Consider the following 17,914-nt stretch of genomic DNA (forward strand, 5'->3'; position numbering starts at 1 on the left):
CCCCTTAGCCCTACTCTGTGGGAGAGAGAGAAATAAAATGTAGGTGATATGTATGGTTTTGTGTATATATTTGTTTTTGTTGAAGTCTAACATATATACAGTAAAGTATATAACTGTAATTGGTCTTACCGTGTAATAATAGCTTCATTCTATTTAATAATGTATACACTCCACTCAAGTGAAGATTCTATTTAATAATGTATATACACCACTCAAGTGAAGATATAAAAATTTCCAATGCCCAATAAATTTAACATGACCCTCTTTGTCTGTATAGTGTAGTAATGTCCCATGCATCTTCACTGTTCTGGCTTTTATTATCATTGAATATGTATGGTTCTTTATTTGAATTCTTTGGCCTCATATAATGTCTCTGAATCTCATCCATGTGTTGAGTATCTGTACTCAACAGATAGTATAGTGTTATGTTCTATACCTATAGAACATACTGAGTAGTATTATGTTCTATACCTATAGAACATACTGAGTATTTGTTGACACACATTTGGATTGTTTCAAATTTATGATAAATTCTTTTACTTCTAGTATTGTTGAATGGGATATATGTACATATTTACTTGTAACTATTTTTAGAAAAATCAATTTTATTGAGGTACTTAAGAAACAAAACACACCTATTTTAAATAGAATTATGAGGTGTAACTTATATACAGTGAAATTGAACCTTTAAAAATGTATAGTTTGAGTCTTGAAAAATGTATATAGACATGTATGTCTTAATAGTCATGTTGTACAACATTTCTATCACCCCAGAAAGTTACCTTTTTCCCTTTTGTAGTCAACACCCAATCCCAGGTCTGGCAACCAGTGATCTGATTCCTGTCTCCATAGATTTGCTCTTTCCAGATATCATATAAATAAAATCCACCAGTGTGTAACCTTTTGAGTATGGCTTCTTTTACTCAGTGTAATGTTTTTGTGATTCATCCATATGTTGCATATATCATTTGTTTTATTGTTGAGTCCTATTGCATTTTATAGATGTAGGACAGTTTGTTCATACCATTTGTCGATTTAATGGACATACAGATTGTTTCTAGTTTGGGGTAATTATCAATGCACATTTGCCTATAGGTCTTTGTCGACATAAGGTTTCACTTCTTTTGGTTAGTGAATTCAATGAAAGACAAATACTTTATGATGTCACTTTTATGTGTAATCTAAAAAAGCCAAACTCATAGAAACAGACTAGAATGGTGGTTACCAAAGACTGAGGGGTGGGGAAGTGAAGAGATGTTGGCTAAAAAGTACAGACTCATTCTATGAAGCCAGTATTACTTTGATTCCTAAACCAGACAGAGACCCAGTAAAAAAAGAGAACTACAGGCCAATATCCCTGATGAGTATGGATGCAGAAATTCTCAATAAGATACTAGCAAATCGAATTCAACAGCATATAAAAAGAATTATTCACCATGATCAAGTGGGATTCATTCCTGGGATGCAGGGCTGGTTCAACATTCGCAAATCAATCAACGGGATACATCACATTAATAAAAGAAAAGAGAAGAACCATACAATCCTGTCAATCGATGCAGAAAATGCATTTGACAAAATTCAGCAACCTTTCTTAATAAAAACCCTTCAGAAAGTCGGGATAGAAGGAACATACTTAAACATCATAAAAGCCATTTATGAAAAGCCCACAGCTAACATCATCCTCAATGGAGAAAAACTGAGAGCTTTTTCCCTGAGATTGGGAGCATGACAGGGATGTCCACTCTCACCGCTGTTGTTTAACATAGTGTTGGAAGTTCTAGCATCAGCAATCAGACAACGAAAGGAAATCAAAGGCTTCAAAATTGGCAAAGATAAAGTCAAGCTTTCACTTTTTGCAGATGACATGATATTATACATGGAAAATCTGATAGACTCCACCAAAAGTCGGCTAGAACTGATACATGAATTCAGCAAAGTTGCAGGATACAAAATCAAATGTACAGAAATCAGTTTCATTCTTATACACTAATAATGAAGCAACAGAAAGACAAAGAAACTGGTCCCATTCACAATTGCACCAAGAAGCATAAAATACCTAGGGATAAATCTAACCAAAGATGTAAAAGATCTGTATGCTGAAAACTATAGAAAGCTTATGAAGGAAATTGAAGAAGATATAAAGAAATGGAAAAACATTCCGTGCTCATGGACTAGAAGAATAAATATTGTCAAAATGTCAATACTACCCAAAGCTACCTACACATTCAATGCAATCCCAATCAAAATGGCACCAGCATTCTTCTCGAAACTAGAACAAACAATCCTAAAATTCATATGGAACCACAAAAGGCCCCGAATAGCCAAAGTAATTTTCAAGAAGACCAAAGCAGGAGGCATCACAATCCCAGACTTTAGCCTCTACTACAAAGCTGTAATCATCAAGACAGCATGGTATTGGCACAAAAACAGACACATAGACCAATGAAATAGAATAGAAACCCCAGAACTAGACCCACAAATGTATGGCCAACTCATCTTTGACAAAGCAGGAAAGAACATCCAATGGAAAAAAGACAGTCTCTTTAACAAATGGTGCTGGGAGAACTGGACAGCAACATGCAGAAGATTGAAACTAGACCACTTTCTCACACCATTCACAAAAATAAACTCAAAATGGATAAAGGACCTGAATGTGAGATAGGAAACCATCAAAACCCTAGGAGAGAAAGCAGGAAAAGACCTCTCTGATCTCAGTCATAGCAATTTCTTACTTGACACATCCCCAAAGGTAAGGGAATTAAAAGCAAAAATGAAATACTGGGACCTTATGAAGATAAAAAACTTCTGCACAGCAAAGGAAACAACCAACAAAACTAAAAGGCAACCAACGGAATGGGAAAAGATATTTGCAAATGACATATCGGACAAAGGGCTAGTATCCAAAATCTATAAAGAGCTCACCAAACTCCACACCCGAAAAACAAATAACCCAGTGAAGAAATGGGCAGAAAACATGAATAGACACTTCTCTAAAGAAGACATCCAGATGGCCAACAGGCACATGAAAAGATGCTCAGTGTCACTCCTCATCAGGGAAATACAAATCAAAACCACACTCAGATATCACCTGACACCAGTCTGAGTGGCTAAAATGAACAAATCAGGAGACTGTAGATGCTGGAGAGGATGTGGAGAAACGGGAACCCTCTTGCACTGTTGGTGGGAATGCAAATTGGTGCAGCCATTCTGGAAAACAGTGTGGAGGTTCCTCAAAAAATTAAAAATAGGCCTACCCTATGACCCAGCAATAGCACTGCTAGGAATTTACCCAAGGGATACAGGAGTACTGATGCATAGGGGCACTTGTACCCCAATGTTTATCGCAGCACTCTCAACAATAGGCAAATTATGGAAAGAGCCTAAATGTCCATCAACTGATGAATGGATAAAGAAATTGTGGTTTATATACACAATGGAGTACTATGTGGCAATGAGAAAGAATGAAATATGGCCCTTTGTAGCAACATGGATGGAACTGGAGAGTGTTATGCTAAGTGAAATAAGTCATACAGAGAAAGTCAGATACCATAGGTTAGGGGATCCTGAGAAACTTAACAGAAACCCATGGGGGAGGGGAAGGAAAAAAAAAAAGAGGTTAGAGTGGGAGAGAGCCAAAGCATAAGAGACTCTTAAAAACTGAGAACAAACTGAGGGTTGATGGGGGGGTGGGAGGGAGGGTAGGGTGGGTGATGGGTATTGAGGAGGGCACCTTTTGGGATGAGCACTGGGTATTGTATGGAAACCAATTTGACAATAAATTTCATACATTGGAAAAAAAAGTATAGACTAAAAAATTATAAGACAAATTAAGTCTGGAAATTTGATGTACAGCATGGTTATTATAGTTAATAATACTGTATGATATACTTGAAACGTGCTAAAAGAGTAGATCTTAAATGTTCTCCTCACAAGGAAAAACAAACATAGTAATTTTGTTAGGTGGTGAAGGTGTTAGCTAACTCTTTTGGGGTCATTATCAATTCAGCAGTTGTATGTCTTAAACCTACACAATGTACACAATGTTAAATAATATTTAAGTAATAATTAATGTTTTGTAATAAATAATAATATATTAATTATCAATAATAATTGTTAATAATACATTTATTATTAATATATTAATGTTAATAATAATATATTAACATTGTGTAGGTTAAATCTGTATAAAACTGGTGGGGGGGTGAAGGCCAATGAGAAGAATTCTTTTGTGGTGATGGAAATGTTTTGCATCTTGGCTGTGTCAATATTCTGGTGGTGATAGAGTTTTGCAAAACATTACCATTAGAGAAGCTGGGTAAGTATACATGGGAGCTCACTGCATTATTTCTTATAACTGTATGTGTATCTATAATTATCTCAAAAATTTAATTAAACAAAAGGAAAAAAGATCAGTTGACCATTATGGGTAGGTCTGTTGTAGATCTTTATTCTGTTCCATTCATCTATCTTTATGTTAATACTGCACTCTCATGAATATTGCAGCTTTATAATAATAAGTCTTGAAATCAAATATTGTAAGCCCTTAACTTTCTTAAATTTCCACAGAAATTTTAGAATCAGCTTGTCAACTTCTAAAACATCTGCTTGGATTTTAATTTGATTTGTGATTAATCTATAAATCAGTGTAGAGACAAAGGATATCTTAATACTGAAGTACATCTCTCCTTTTTAAAAAATAGTTTTTCATAATGTTTTAGTGATATTTTATAGTTTTCAATGTACAGATCTTGCCATGGTGTATTGTTAAAGTTTTTACCTCATGGATATAAATTATATTAAAAAATTAAATTTGTAATTGTTTATATGCTACACATAGAATTATGATTATTTTTATGTTGCTCTTGAATTGTGCAACCTTGGTAAAGTTATTTTAGTAGGTTTTAAAAATTATTCTATTAATGTGATAAGTTGCATTCCTGTGGTAAACCTAGGTCATATTATCTATCCATATGTCTATTTTAATTGATTTTGTTAAGAACTTTTATATTTATGTTTATGAGGGATGATGATTTGTAGTTTTCTTTTTCCTGTTTCTCTGGCTTTGATATCAGAGTAATATTGCCAATCTCATAAAATGCGTGGGGAAATGTTCACTCTTTTGAGTTTGTGGAAGATTGGTGTTAATTCTTTAAATGTTCAGTGGAATTCTACAATGAAACTGTTTGCCTAGAGATTTCTTTTTTCAGAAGTTTTGTTGTTGTTTTTAATCTCTACATTCCTCTTATAGTTTCAGAGCTATTCAATGATCCAGTTCATACTGGATGCATTTTGATAGTTTGTACTCTTTGAGAAGTTTGCCCATTTCACTGGTGGTTCAATTTGTGTGTGTAGAGTTCCTCCTAATAATTCCCATTTTTTTGTTTCTTCATATCTACAGGATCTGTAGTGATATCTTTTGTTTCATTCCTAATATTCATTTGCATCTTCTCCCTTTTTTCTTTTTCAGTCTAGCCAGTTTTGTCAATTTTATTGAAAGAATTTGCATTTTTTTGGCCCCATTGACTTTTGTGTATTTGTTTTCATGTTTTAAACCTAGTGGATTTCTGGGCTTCTGGGTGACTAAATCAGTTAAGTGTCTGTTTCAGCTCAGGTCATGATCTTGCAGTTCATGAGTTTGACTCTGTGCTGACAGCTCAGAGCCTGGAGCCTGCTTTAGATTCTGGGTCTCCATCTCTCTCTGCCCCTCCCTCATTCACGCTCTGTCTCTCAAAAATGAATGTTAAAAAAAACACAAAAAACAAAAAAACCTAGTGGATTTCTGTTCTTACCCTTGCTTTCTTCCATCTGGTTTCTTTGGCGTATATTTTGTAGTTTCTGAAGACGGGAGTTTAGATCACTGGGTTGAGACCATTTCTCTAATTTAATGATTTAGTGCTATAAATTCTTTTCTTGGTCCTGTGTTAGCTACATCTCACAAATTCTGATATATTTACAATTTCATTCAGTCAGCCTATGTATTATTTAGAAGTGTGTTTTTAAAATGGTGGTACTGTTTTAATGTGAATTTCTGCATTTGCTGCGAAGTGTATTTTAAATCTTCTTAGTTTATAACATGCTTTATTATTATTCTTCAAGCCTTCCCTTACTGTGTTTCTCAAAAATTTGTCTTTTGCACTGTTTTATCTTTTCTTAACATTTAGGTAGAAACTACCTATAAAATTACTACCTGATGTAATAAGTAGTAGACTCACTTTTGGTAATTGTTATTTTCTCAAAAAGTTTGCAATTTCATGTAAAATTTTAGATTTATTGATATGCTGTATATATTAAATACAGTTTAAAGTATTCTTTGCATATATATGAGAGAGAGAGAGAGAGAGAGAGAGAGAGAGAGAGATGCAGTCTCTTTTACAACTACCCAACTTTGATGGGGAAAGCAGCCATAGATAATATATAAAAGAATGAACATGGCTATGTTCCAATAAAACTTTAATTATGAGCCCTGATTTTTAAATTTCATATAATTTTCCTATGTCATAAAATATTTTGTTTATATATGCCTATCATTAAAAATGACAACTATGGAGACTTTTTCATCTAAGGCTTTTATAACAAGGTCATATCATTATATAATAAAACCATATTAAACAAAGTTATAAAATTTGACCTGAAGTAGAGTTTTAAAAGATTTTGTAAAAAAATCATATTGTGAAGTCTCAACTAGCAAGGCAGCCATTGTACCTTTTTGATTTTTTAAAAATTTATTTCATTTCATTCATTCATTCATTCATTCACTCATTCATTCATTTATATTGAGAGAGAGCACAAGCATGAGCTTGTCCTGACACGGGGCTCATATTGTATATGTGTAGTATATATATGAGACTATAAATATTTAAAACTGGGGCTTGATCTCATGACCTGAGCCAAAATCAAGAATCAGACACTTAACTGATCGAGCCCCCCAGGCACCCCTGTACCTTTATGATTTTACATAGAATATAAACAATGCTTTACTATTAAAGAAAAGGAACAACTAATGAAATTTAAAAATTGCTTTTAAGTTTACCTATAACATTTAGTTGTGTGTCAGATTTTGTTCTTCTTTTTAATCTTTTATGAGTTAGAGTTAAGGTTCAGTAAGGAAGACTATCATGCTGCTGATTTGGTAATTCTTTGTTACATTTTTAAAAACATGAGGTATAATTGACATTTAACATATTAGTTTCAGGTGTATAACATAATGATTTGATATTTGTATATGCTATGAAATGGTCACCATTATGTCCAGTTACCATCCGTCACCATACAACTGATGAAAATAACTTGAAGCAGTTCAGACTTCAGTCTTGGCAAGGCTAAAAGAGAATCTGACAGAAGTTAGCGTAGGATTATTTTGTACAAAATTTATTTTGAGAGACAGAGTGAGCGCAGGAGGGGAAGAGAGAGAGGAAGAGAATCCCAAGCAAACTCCACGCTGTTAGCGTAGAGCCTGATACGGGACTTGATCTAATGAATCATGAGATCGTGACCTGAGCCAAAATCAAGAGTTGGACACTTGACCGGCGGAGGTAGCCAGGCACTCCATTGTGAAACTTTTAATATTTACTCTTTTAGCAATTTTTAATTGTTAATGCATCTTTGTTATAAGGGAAGCTGTTCTTTTTTCCTTTATTTCTGTTTGCTCAGTTTCATAGCTCAATTTTGATTTGTTTTCCAAAGAGGTTAGATCAAGGGAGCTACAAATCAGAAGAATAAATTTTCATGTTGTTTTGTGTATGTTCATGGAAGTGTTTGGTAAGTGCTTTAGCAGTCCATTCTGCCAATGATTCAGGTGCTGTAAGCCAGGCAGTATCGTTATTTGCTTTTCTCTTCAAAACTATTGTTATTTGCTTTTCTCTTGCAAACCTACTTTTTCGTTCTCTTTACTCTCTTTCTTGATACCAAGAAGTGTTTCAAAACAAGAAAAGCCTTCTCATTAGGAAATTGTCAGCCATAGGGAAATTCTTTAGCAGAAGACATATCAAGAGTAGAGTAGTTCATCATCTCTTGCCTGGGCTTTTGTGTTGTTGTTGTTGTTGTTTTTACTTTTTTTTTTTTCTTTTTTGAGCTGTGGGCATTTGTCTTATTGAAATAGGAACAAGATATAGAAGGTAAAGATAGCTTCAGTATTATAGTATCGGTTGTTCCTGACATGTGGTAATCAGAAATGGAGGAGCCTTTCTTAAGTCTTTGGAAGAAGAAACTATACCTGAGATGTTTTTTTTGTTAAGCATGATAACAATATACAAAAACCATTATTTAAAATATCTGTCTATTGGCATCAGGATATTAATATATAACTCAATATATATGTAAAGTGTATATTCATTTTTAGTCATCAAATAAATGAAATGTTTAGTATTATAGCACAAATGGCTTACCAAATCATTAACTTGATAATTTCCAAATCTTACATTGAGTTTTGGAATTGTTGAGATGGTTTTTTATTTTGCTTATTAGCTTTTACTAGTTTTAATGAATTCCTGTTTGAGCTATAATTTAACAAAATAAATTTAATCAAGTGACTTAACCCACTGAATTGGTAGTCATTAAGTAATATGGAGTTGCAATAAGTAGAGACTTTCTCATAATTTCAGCAATATTGTTTATGGTGCGGAATTCTCTTTTAGCTCCTAAGCGCAGTTACTATCAAAAATGTTTTCAGCTCTTGTGATGATAGGGTATTTTGTGAATACCTTATTTAGGCCATAGTAGAAGCAGTGTAACAATTTCCTTAAGAACACATGCTCTTTTGTTGGGGTGCCCCTGTTTGAATTTCAGTTCTGCCAACTAAATACAAGCTGGTAGGTAGTTCTGAGATGGAAAATTTTTGGAGGGTTGACTACTGCAGGGAACCAACCAATCAGAAAGGATGCCATTTATGGATGGAGCATATTGAAGGCCCCTTTTAATGTCAAGAAGTAACTCTTCATTTGTTGGATGATGGAGAGTTCTGAGGAGTGGCCTGGATAGTGGAGAGGACCTTTGGGGGTTTGGACAACAGCTAGTTACCAACCATGGTAAAAACACTTCAGTACTGTAGCAACTAATGTATCTTTACTAGGGCATATGGCTGATTATCAGTCTGGGTTGTATGTTAGGCAAAGGAAAGAATGAAATTCAGAGAAGGATCTCTGACTAACCTGGCTATATATTGTTATGTGTCACTTAAACTCCAAATATCTGCTCATCTGACAAAGTTATGTTCCCTGTTATCTCCTGGTTTCTGTCCTTCCTAGTCTGTTCATCTTGTTCTGTCTTCTGCCTGAAACATCCTATCCTAGTATACTTGAAAACCATCTTAATTGAACGGGTTAATATAGGACTAGTTGATGTCACACAATTAGTGGTTTATTCAGAAATAGGTCTTGCCAGTAGCATCTTTGGAAAACAAAGGATAAAAATATCACTGAATGTTTGAATTCTTCTGAAGTTGCTTTGGAGTGTTTCTATAGGATTATTTATCCTGCCAAGGAATTTATGTTCCTACTTGATTTATCAATTGTATTAGTGTCCTAGAGCTGCACAAAGGACACAACTGGGTAGCGTCCACAACAAATTTATTGTCTCACAGTTCTGAAAGTTACAAGTCCAAAATCAAGGTGTTGGCTGAGTTGGTTCCTTCTGTGGGCTGTGAAGAAGAATCTGTTCCAGGCTGAGTTCTAGTGGCTTGCTGGCAGTCTTTTATGTTGCTGACGTTTAGATGCATCACTACAATCTCTGCTTTCATCTTCAAATGGTGTTCTTTCTGTATCTCTTTGCATAGAATTTGTGTTCAAATTTCCCCATTACACAGTTTGGGGAATCATACTGGATTCCCCAATCCTAATCATATTGGATTAGGGCTCACCCCAGTGACTTAATCTTTAAAAAAAAATTTTTTTTTAATGTTTGTTTATTTTTGAGAGAGAGACAGAGTGTGAGCAGGGGAGGGGCAGACAGGGAGACACAGAATCCAAAGCAGGCTCCAGGCTCTGAGCTGTCAGCACAGAGCCTGACATGGGGCTTGAACCCACGAGCCGTGAGATCATGACCTGAGCCAAAGTTGGACACTTACTGACTGAGCTACCCAGGCATCCCCCCTCCCCCCGGGGACTTCATCTTAACTTGATTACTGTGAAGACCCTGTTTCCAAATTAGGTTACCTTTTGAGGTTCTTGGGGATTAGGACTTCAACATATCTTTTTGAGGAGATGCAATCAATCTCTGACTATACTAAGTCATACTTACTAGGGTTTTCTTTTTGTTTGTTTCAGAAATTTGAGGGTATTTGTCATATTGGCTTTCATCAGTATTGATTTGTTTTAAATCTTTGAAATTTCTCTTCAATTCTAAGCAGATTTTTTGCTAAATTGTGTACTTTACACTGGAGACCAGTAATCACCCAAATCATATGTGCTTAAGTCATATTTTCTTTAAATATGTTTACTATTTTGTGAAAATACTTTTGCTTTTGAAATTTTAATGTAATTAAATGTGATGTGATGGATGATAATTTGAAGTCAGCATACTACAGATACTGTTTTTATTTCCTTGTAGAAACCTTTCCAGAAATGTTTGTCTAGTCTAACCATGGTACGTTGTTTCATTGTACTTCTTCCTAGGCAGTGAGTGATTAATATCTCACTTACAGAAAGCTTCTACAAGATGAGAATAAAATCTTGTATATAGTGTTGTAATAAGGCAGATTAAATATTGTATTGTCACTACTTCATTAGACTTGTACTTTTACTTCAGAACTTTCTTGAAATTCTTCAAGTTATGTTGTATTCGCAAGTGTGATTTCAGACAGTCTTAAAAAAACCAACGGTTGAGTTTTCTCATTTTTTAATAAAAATCGTTGGGAAAATATTAGATGACACATAAATATTTCTTTTAAACACTTCTAGTGTACTAATAGTATAAATATATTTGTGCAGGTTTTGACCGGATCCTCTCGTCAAAGTTATTCACCTTCTGGCTATCAGGATTTCAGTAAGTGGGAATCAGTGCTGAAAATAAAAGAAGGACTGCTAAGGCAGAAAGAAATTGTAATTGATCGGTGAGTCTATTTTCTTATTTACTAAATATTTCAGGCACACAGAAATGTAGATTACTAAAACAAATAGTATCTACTACTTAGAGTTTAAGAAATACAATCTTACAAATACACTGTCTCATTTCTGTCCCTCCCTCATCCCACCCCCTTAAAGAACCCCTATCAGAACTGAGGGTTGGTGTGTTCTTTCTGTTTTCTACCATCCTTTCATTTATGTTAGAGTAACTCATTTGGAAACTCCACTGTCTTTTTTTTATATGTAGAAAGTTAGCTGCAATGCTAATGAACTGTCAGAGTTACAGGCTGTATCTTTGTGTTTTATACTTGGAAACTATCAAATTGGAAAGCTACTTTAAAGTGCTAATACTTTTAACTAGTGTGTGTTAGATATGAAGGCAAAGAAACTATGAAAATCATGAATGTTTAAAATTAAATGACTTACAGATGAGAATTTTGGAAATTTGGGGGGACAGTTCAGAAATGTTGCATTTTTGAGTACCAAAGCTCTGAAAAAAAGTTTTTGTACTTAATAGACAGTCTCCTGATTATTTTGAGCAATAAACATTAATTTTTAATTATATTATCCTTGATGTATATTAGTTCTACATAAGTTATGTATACTTTAGGGTTAGTTAAACCTGTGTGTGTAGTAATGGGGAAATTGAGGAGACATTTTTTTCTTAATGCTAGTTACTACTTATTTTCATGTGCTTATTTGAGATAAAGTAGTAGACATTTTAGCCTTAAAATTAAATCCCAGTTCAAATCTTTAAATATATTTAGGGGCGCCTGGGTGGCTCAATCTGTTGTGTCTGACTCTTGATTTTGGTTCAGGTCATCATCTCACAGTTGTGGGCTCAAGCCCCACATCGGGCTGTGCGCTGTCAGCACAGAGCCTGTTTGGGATTCTCTCTCCCTCTCTCTCTCTGCCCCTCCCCCACCTGTGTGCTCACACACACTCTCTCTTCCCCAAAATAGATAAATAAAACTTAAAAGATATTAAAAAGATAAGTATATTTAATAGCTGAAGTTTCAAAAGATTTTGCTTAGGAATTTACCATTATTAAGCAGTATCTACTGGAGGGTAACTAGAGCACGGATATCTGAACTTTTTTCTCTACTATGTTCCCAACATCTTGAACAGATCCTGGCACTTAGTATATGCTTAATGTTTGATACTTGTGAGGCAGGAGGGAAGAAAGACTTGAGAGACAAGTTGACCAGAGTAAAACCATTTTGATTTTAGGCTGACTCTTAACCTGAAGGTCAGCAAGTCATAAAAAAGAGTCACAAGATCTGACTCATAGAAAACCACAAGACCCCACTCCCTCCAGCAGTAAAAGCCACATAGGTTGGACATTCTTAAAATTGTTCCCTGTGGGTAATTCCAAAACTGTAAAACAATGGAAAAACCAAACTGCCCAGTGTGAATGAAAAACCCCAAGTTAAAGAGTACGCTCCTTTCTGTATGGTTAGCTAATTTTAAAACAAGCTTATAAAACCCTTTGTTAGAGACAAAGAGGAGCCATCTTCCTCACCTGGGAGGAGAGACCACTACGTTGTCTGTGAAGTAGCAGCTTTCTTGTTTCTACACTTAATAAATCTTTGCCCCTTTCTCTAAATGGCTAGCTCTTAAATTCTTTCCCACACAAAGTTAAGAACCCTCTTGGCCATGGGCCTGACACCCTCCCTCTGGAGGCCTTGCCCGTCTGACATCACTTGCATATTTGATAAATGAATGAAGATTCTAGAAGATAGTTTTGATTGAGTTTATGAAAAGGCTGTACAAAAGTATTAGATATTTTTAGTACAAGTGAATTTTATAAGTGGGTAATTATAGACCCTGATGGACATATGTTTTGTACACTTAGAAATTTAATTCACTGTACATACTTGAAATTAATATTTTTTAAGCAGACTGAAATTCACAATTTTATTAATATGGGTGTACTCTCCCTCAAAACAATCAGAATCTATTGACTTTTATTATTTTTTAAACACCATTGTAATTACTGTTCCACGGGGTATAAATAAGTTAATAGGTATCTTAGTTCATTTGGGCTGCTTTAATAAAATATCATAGACTGGGTGGCTTACAAACAACAGAAACTTATTTCTCCTTGTTCTGGAGACGAAGAAGTCCAAGTTGAAGGCACCAGTAGAAGATGCATTGTCTAGTGAGGGTCTTCTTTCTGTTTCACAGATGGCTGTCTTCTTCCTGCAACCTCACATGGTAGAAGAGGTGAGGGAGTTCCTTGGGGCCTCTTTTATAAAGGCACTAATTCTATTCATGAGGACTCTGCCCTCATGACCTAATCATCTCCCACAGGCCCCTAATCTCCTTATACCATCACATTGGGCTTTGGGATTTAATATATAAATTTTTTGTTGGGGCGGGGCACAAACAGTCTATGACAGTAGGAAATGCATATAATTATCAACATAATCTGTTAAAAATGTATATATTTCCCAAGTTTGTATCCTGTAGAAAGGTACTAAGGAAATAATCTAAAATAATTCAAGTTGCTCAATTTTGCATTTCTTTATCTAGTCGCATTTACCTATGCAGCTCCCTTCTTATAACGAGTTTTAGAGCATGAGGCTTCAGTGAGTGAATGTATTTAAAAATCTTAATACTGCCAGATGCATGGGTACCATCAGCAAATAGTAGCCACATACACATGATTTGCAAATGATAGTTTTGTTTCTGGGCTTGTTTCTCCTCAGTAGACTCCAGCCCCCTCACAGAAGAGACTGTGTCTTGTACATTTTATTCCTCATAATAGGTACTCACCAAACATTCATTAAGGGGAAATAACTTCATTTTAATGGAAAAGAGGTTAAGGTTGCTGGTTAACCTGTGCTGTTACTGATACTAGTAGTTCTTATAATTGCTCAGCTTTTGCTACTGGATTGATCAGATAAAATTTAGGGATAAGTCATTGTACTTGAGACTGATCCAGAGAGGCCACCCTTAAACCTTCTGCAATGACACAGTGAGTTAATGCTATTAGTAAATGACACTGGCAGGGTAGAGGGGAATTCTCATTTTATCGTTACTTATAGTTTGCAATATGTATATTTGCTATTTAATTGTGTGTGGAAGTAAAATCACATAATTGTATTAGTAAGCTTTTAAAAATCAGTAGTGCATTCTTTGGTGTAGTGTGGATACTTATTTTATTGAAACCATAGCATCCTTTTAATTGCTTTACATGCTAAGGTTTATGATCAGATTTATTAAAGCAAGGCCTAGATGTACATACTATGGTTATTAAAAATTATTGGAACTCCATCCTTAGGTATTTGATCAGTTAACATGTGAGATTTTATTCATGGCAATTTGTAGTACATGTCTTTTACTTTGAGAGGGACTCCATAATGCAAGAATAGTTATTTTTCATCACAGGTGTTGAAGTGAGGTTTGGTTACTTTTTTTTTAATTTTTTTTTTTTTTAATGTTTATTTCTGAGACAGAGAGACACAGCATGAGTGGGGGAGAGGCAGAGAGAAAAGGAGACACAGAATCCGAAGCAGGCTCCAGGCTCTGAGCTGTCAGCATAGAGCCTGATGCGGGCCTCGAACTCACAAACCGTGAGATTATGACCTGAGCCGAAGTCCGTCGCTCAACTGACTGAGCCACCCAGGCGCCCCAAGATTTGATTACTTTTATAAACTGCTTTAAACATTTAGATAGTTTTAATAGTTCATTTCTAGCTAAGATATTTTGGTTGTTTTTACCTAGGCATATAGTATTATAGAATCAATTTCTAAATTTACATTTGACCTTGAACAGCGTGGTGGTTAAGGACTCTGATCCTTCTGCACAGTTGAAAATCCATGTATAACTGTTTACTTCCCCCAAACCTAAGTGCTAATAGCCTACTGTTGACCTGAAGCCTTCCTGATAACATAGTCAATCAACACATATATTGTATGTATAACATACTGTAGTCTTAAACTAGAGAAAAGAAAATGTTATTAAGAAAATCATAAGGAAGAAGAAATACATTTAACGGTATTATATGTTATTTGTTGAAAAAAATCTGCAGATCAGTGGATCTGCACCTTTCAAACTTTTGTTGTTCCAAGAGTCATATTGTAGTTCAGTCCCACCTTCTGTACTGCAATTCAGTTTTGACACTAAATACCCTAAGTTAGCATCAGACTCCACAGCTTTAAGGGCACACAGTCCCCAACAAGACTGCCTATCTTCAGATGCCAGTCTGAAGGTGGCATCACCAGGATATCCACACTTCTAACCACCTGGCTACAAATCTGGTGAGTTCCCAGAATTTTTATTGGAGTTTCATTGTGTAGGCACAATTGATTAAATCATTGGCTGTGTGATTGAACTCGGTCACCAGGCTCCTCCTCTCCCTGGCGGTTAGATTGGCTCAGAGTCACAGACCTCCAGTAACATGGTTGGCTTTCTGGTGAATAGTCCCTCCCCATCCTAAAGCTGCTATCTAGAGCCTGTGAGTCACCTCGTTCTCATAAATACGAGAGTTTTCCAGGGGGCTCATTAATAATAAACACTCCAAAGATTTAGAGTCTCCTTCCCAGGAACAAAGGCTGTTTCTTTATAACTCTTTATTATTGATTCTCTATTATTTGTAAAATCTTAAGATTTGAAGATACATATGTAAGAACCCTTTTAATATACCTTGGGAGTATTTTCAAGCTATACACTTAGCTTTGTTTGGCAGGCCCACCTTTGGAGAAATTGAAAATTCTGACTAGCCCAAGAAAAATTAATACAATCCATCCTCTTTTTTTTCAAATTAAAAAATACTAACAAAGTACATTTAGAAGTATATTTCGAAACTAAAGCCCAGGGTCATATTTCATATTGTCCCAAAATGTGTGAAAGCTGATTTTGGAAGCCAAGGGTGAGGAGACAGGTTCTTCAAAAACTGTTTTATCCCTTGTTTACAGTACTAGAGGTAGTTTGAAAAATGTGAACTAATGAAATAGAGGATACATTTGTACATGGTTGTAGGTTTTTCCTTTTATGTGCCCTCTTTTGAAACAGATTGGGAGAAAGGAAATGCATGGAAAATTAAAAGAATAAAATCTCAGGGTGCCTGGGTGGCTCAGTCGGTTAAGTGTCTAGCTCTTGATTTCAGCTCAGGTCATGATCATTCTTGCAGTCGTGAGATCAAGTTTCACATCGGGCTTCGTGCTGACCATGGAGCCTCCTTGGGATTCTCTTTTTCCTTTTCTTTCTGCTCCTCTCTCTCTCTCTCTCTTTCTCAAAATAAATAAATAAAACTTAAAAAAAGAATAAACTCTCATCAGTCTTTCTCATTCCATCCTAGATCTTTTGCTACTTGTGCCTTTATTTTAGTTCCCCTCTCTCCTTTTATTTTGGTAATGCATGGGGGGTGTCTCTTTGATAACCATTTCTGTTAAATTATTTAAGATGGTATATTGCGCATAATTCATTTGGTGGTAGTATCCATAATGGCTTCAGAAGCCATTAAGGATTTAAACAAAAAAAATTTTTTAATGTTTATTTTTGAGAGAGAGAGACAGAGTGCGAGTAGGGGAGGGGCAGATAGAGAGGGAGACACAAAATCCAAAGCAGGCTCCAGGCTCTGAGCTGTCAGCACAGAGCCCAACAGGGGGCTCGAACTCACACTGCAAGATCATGACCTGAGCTGAAGTCGGATGCTTAACCGACTGAGCCACCCAGGCGCCCCAGCCATTAAGGATTTTAAAACTCACAAGGGAAACTATTTTCAGAAACCAAATTTAATTAGAAAAGAAAAGGAACCTTCTCAAAGGTAACAGATACATACTTTTGCTTTTCTGTATTTTCTCAACTAGAGACTGAATTTGTGCATATTCTTATTTGTTCCCTGGATCAGGGACAGGATCACTGCATTTCTAGGTAGGTCCAATATTTCTTTTAGTCACATAGTTGTTGTAGCAGCTCCTTGATTTCACAATTTTGACCTAAATTTTTTAAATATATTTTCTGATTTAAAGGCCATATTTATTAAGTATTCTACCTGATTCCTTTTTTGTTCTGTTGTAATAGTCCCTACTCTGGTCAGGACCTTACTGTCTGTTTCAGTCAGTTCTTGGCAAAAGGAAGGTCTGGGACTCACTGGGTACCAGCTCTCACTTTTTTCTTTTTTAATGTTTATTTATTCTTAGAGAGAGAGAGAGAGAGCAAGAGCAGGAGAGGGGCAGAGAGAGGGAGACACAGAATCTGGAACAGGCTCCAGGCTCCCAGCTGTCAGCACAGAGCCCGACAACGGGGCTCGAACTCACAAACCGTGAGATCATGACCTGAGCCGAAGTCAGACGCTTAACTGACTGAGCCACCCAGGTGCCCCTCACTTTTTTTTTTAACTGTGAAGAAAAAAAAAATCACATAACATGAAATCTGTCATTTTAACACATCTTTAAGTATGCAGTACAGTTTTAGCTTTATGCATAATTTTTTACAGTAGAGTTCTAGAACTTTTTCAGTTTGCATGCCTGAAACTCTGTACCCATTCAGCAACAACTCTTCAGGTCCTCCTCACCCCAGCCCATGGAAACCATCATTATACTTTTCTGCTTCCATAAGTTTGACCACATTTTTTTGATAATGTAGGGGAGGAAAAAGTTTTTCTTGACCCTTTAGGGCTCCCTGGCTGGATCTTGAAATTAAACTGACAAAACAGATGAACAGTGGAAAAGCATACAAATTTATTTAATACAAGTTTTACGTGACATAAGAGCCTTTATAAGGAAGTGAAGACCCATAGTAACTGACCTATTTTATGCTAAGCTTGTTGAAGAATGGATAGTCATGGAGGAATATGATAGATTAAGAAGTATGAGGTAATTGTGTAGTAAACTGGGAGAAATTTAGGA

General features: G+C 35.5%; 1 protein-coding gene across 4 annotated transcripts in view; it reads left to right on the top strand.

The window, feature by feature from the left end:
• The window catches only part of CEP85L (centrosomal protein 85 like), a 169,039-nt gene that overhangs the window by 81,256 nt on the left and 69,869 nt on the right, over window positions 1-17,914 (top strand). For all 4 annotated transcript variants that reach the window (XR_008298373.1, XM_053222328.1, XM_027057011.2 and 1 more), the window contains exon 4: window positions 10,923-11,044. Coding sequence is in view for 3 of the 4 variants with exons in the window: in XM_053222328.1 (XP_053078303.1) it covers window positions 10,923-11,044 (122 nt within the window). In the remaining variant the exon portion in view is untranslated. The remainder of the gene's footprint in view (window positions 1-10,922; window positions 11,045-17,914) is intronic.

This window comes from Acinonyx jubatus, chromosome B2 (assembly GCF_027475565.1).
Source record: "Acinonyx jubatus isolate Ajub_Pintada_27869175 chromosome B2, VMU_Ajub_asm_v1.0, whole genome shotgun sequence".
Lineage (NCBI taxonomy): Eukaryota > Metazoa > Chordata > Mammalia > Carnivora > Felidae > Acinonyx > Acinonyx jubatus.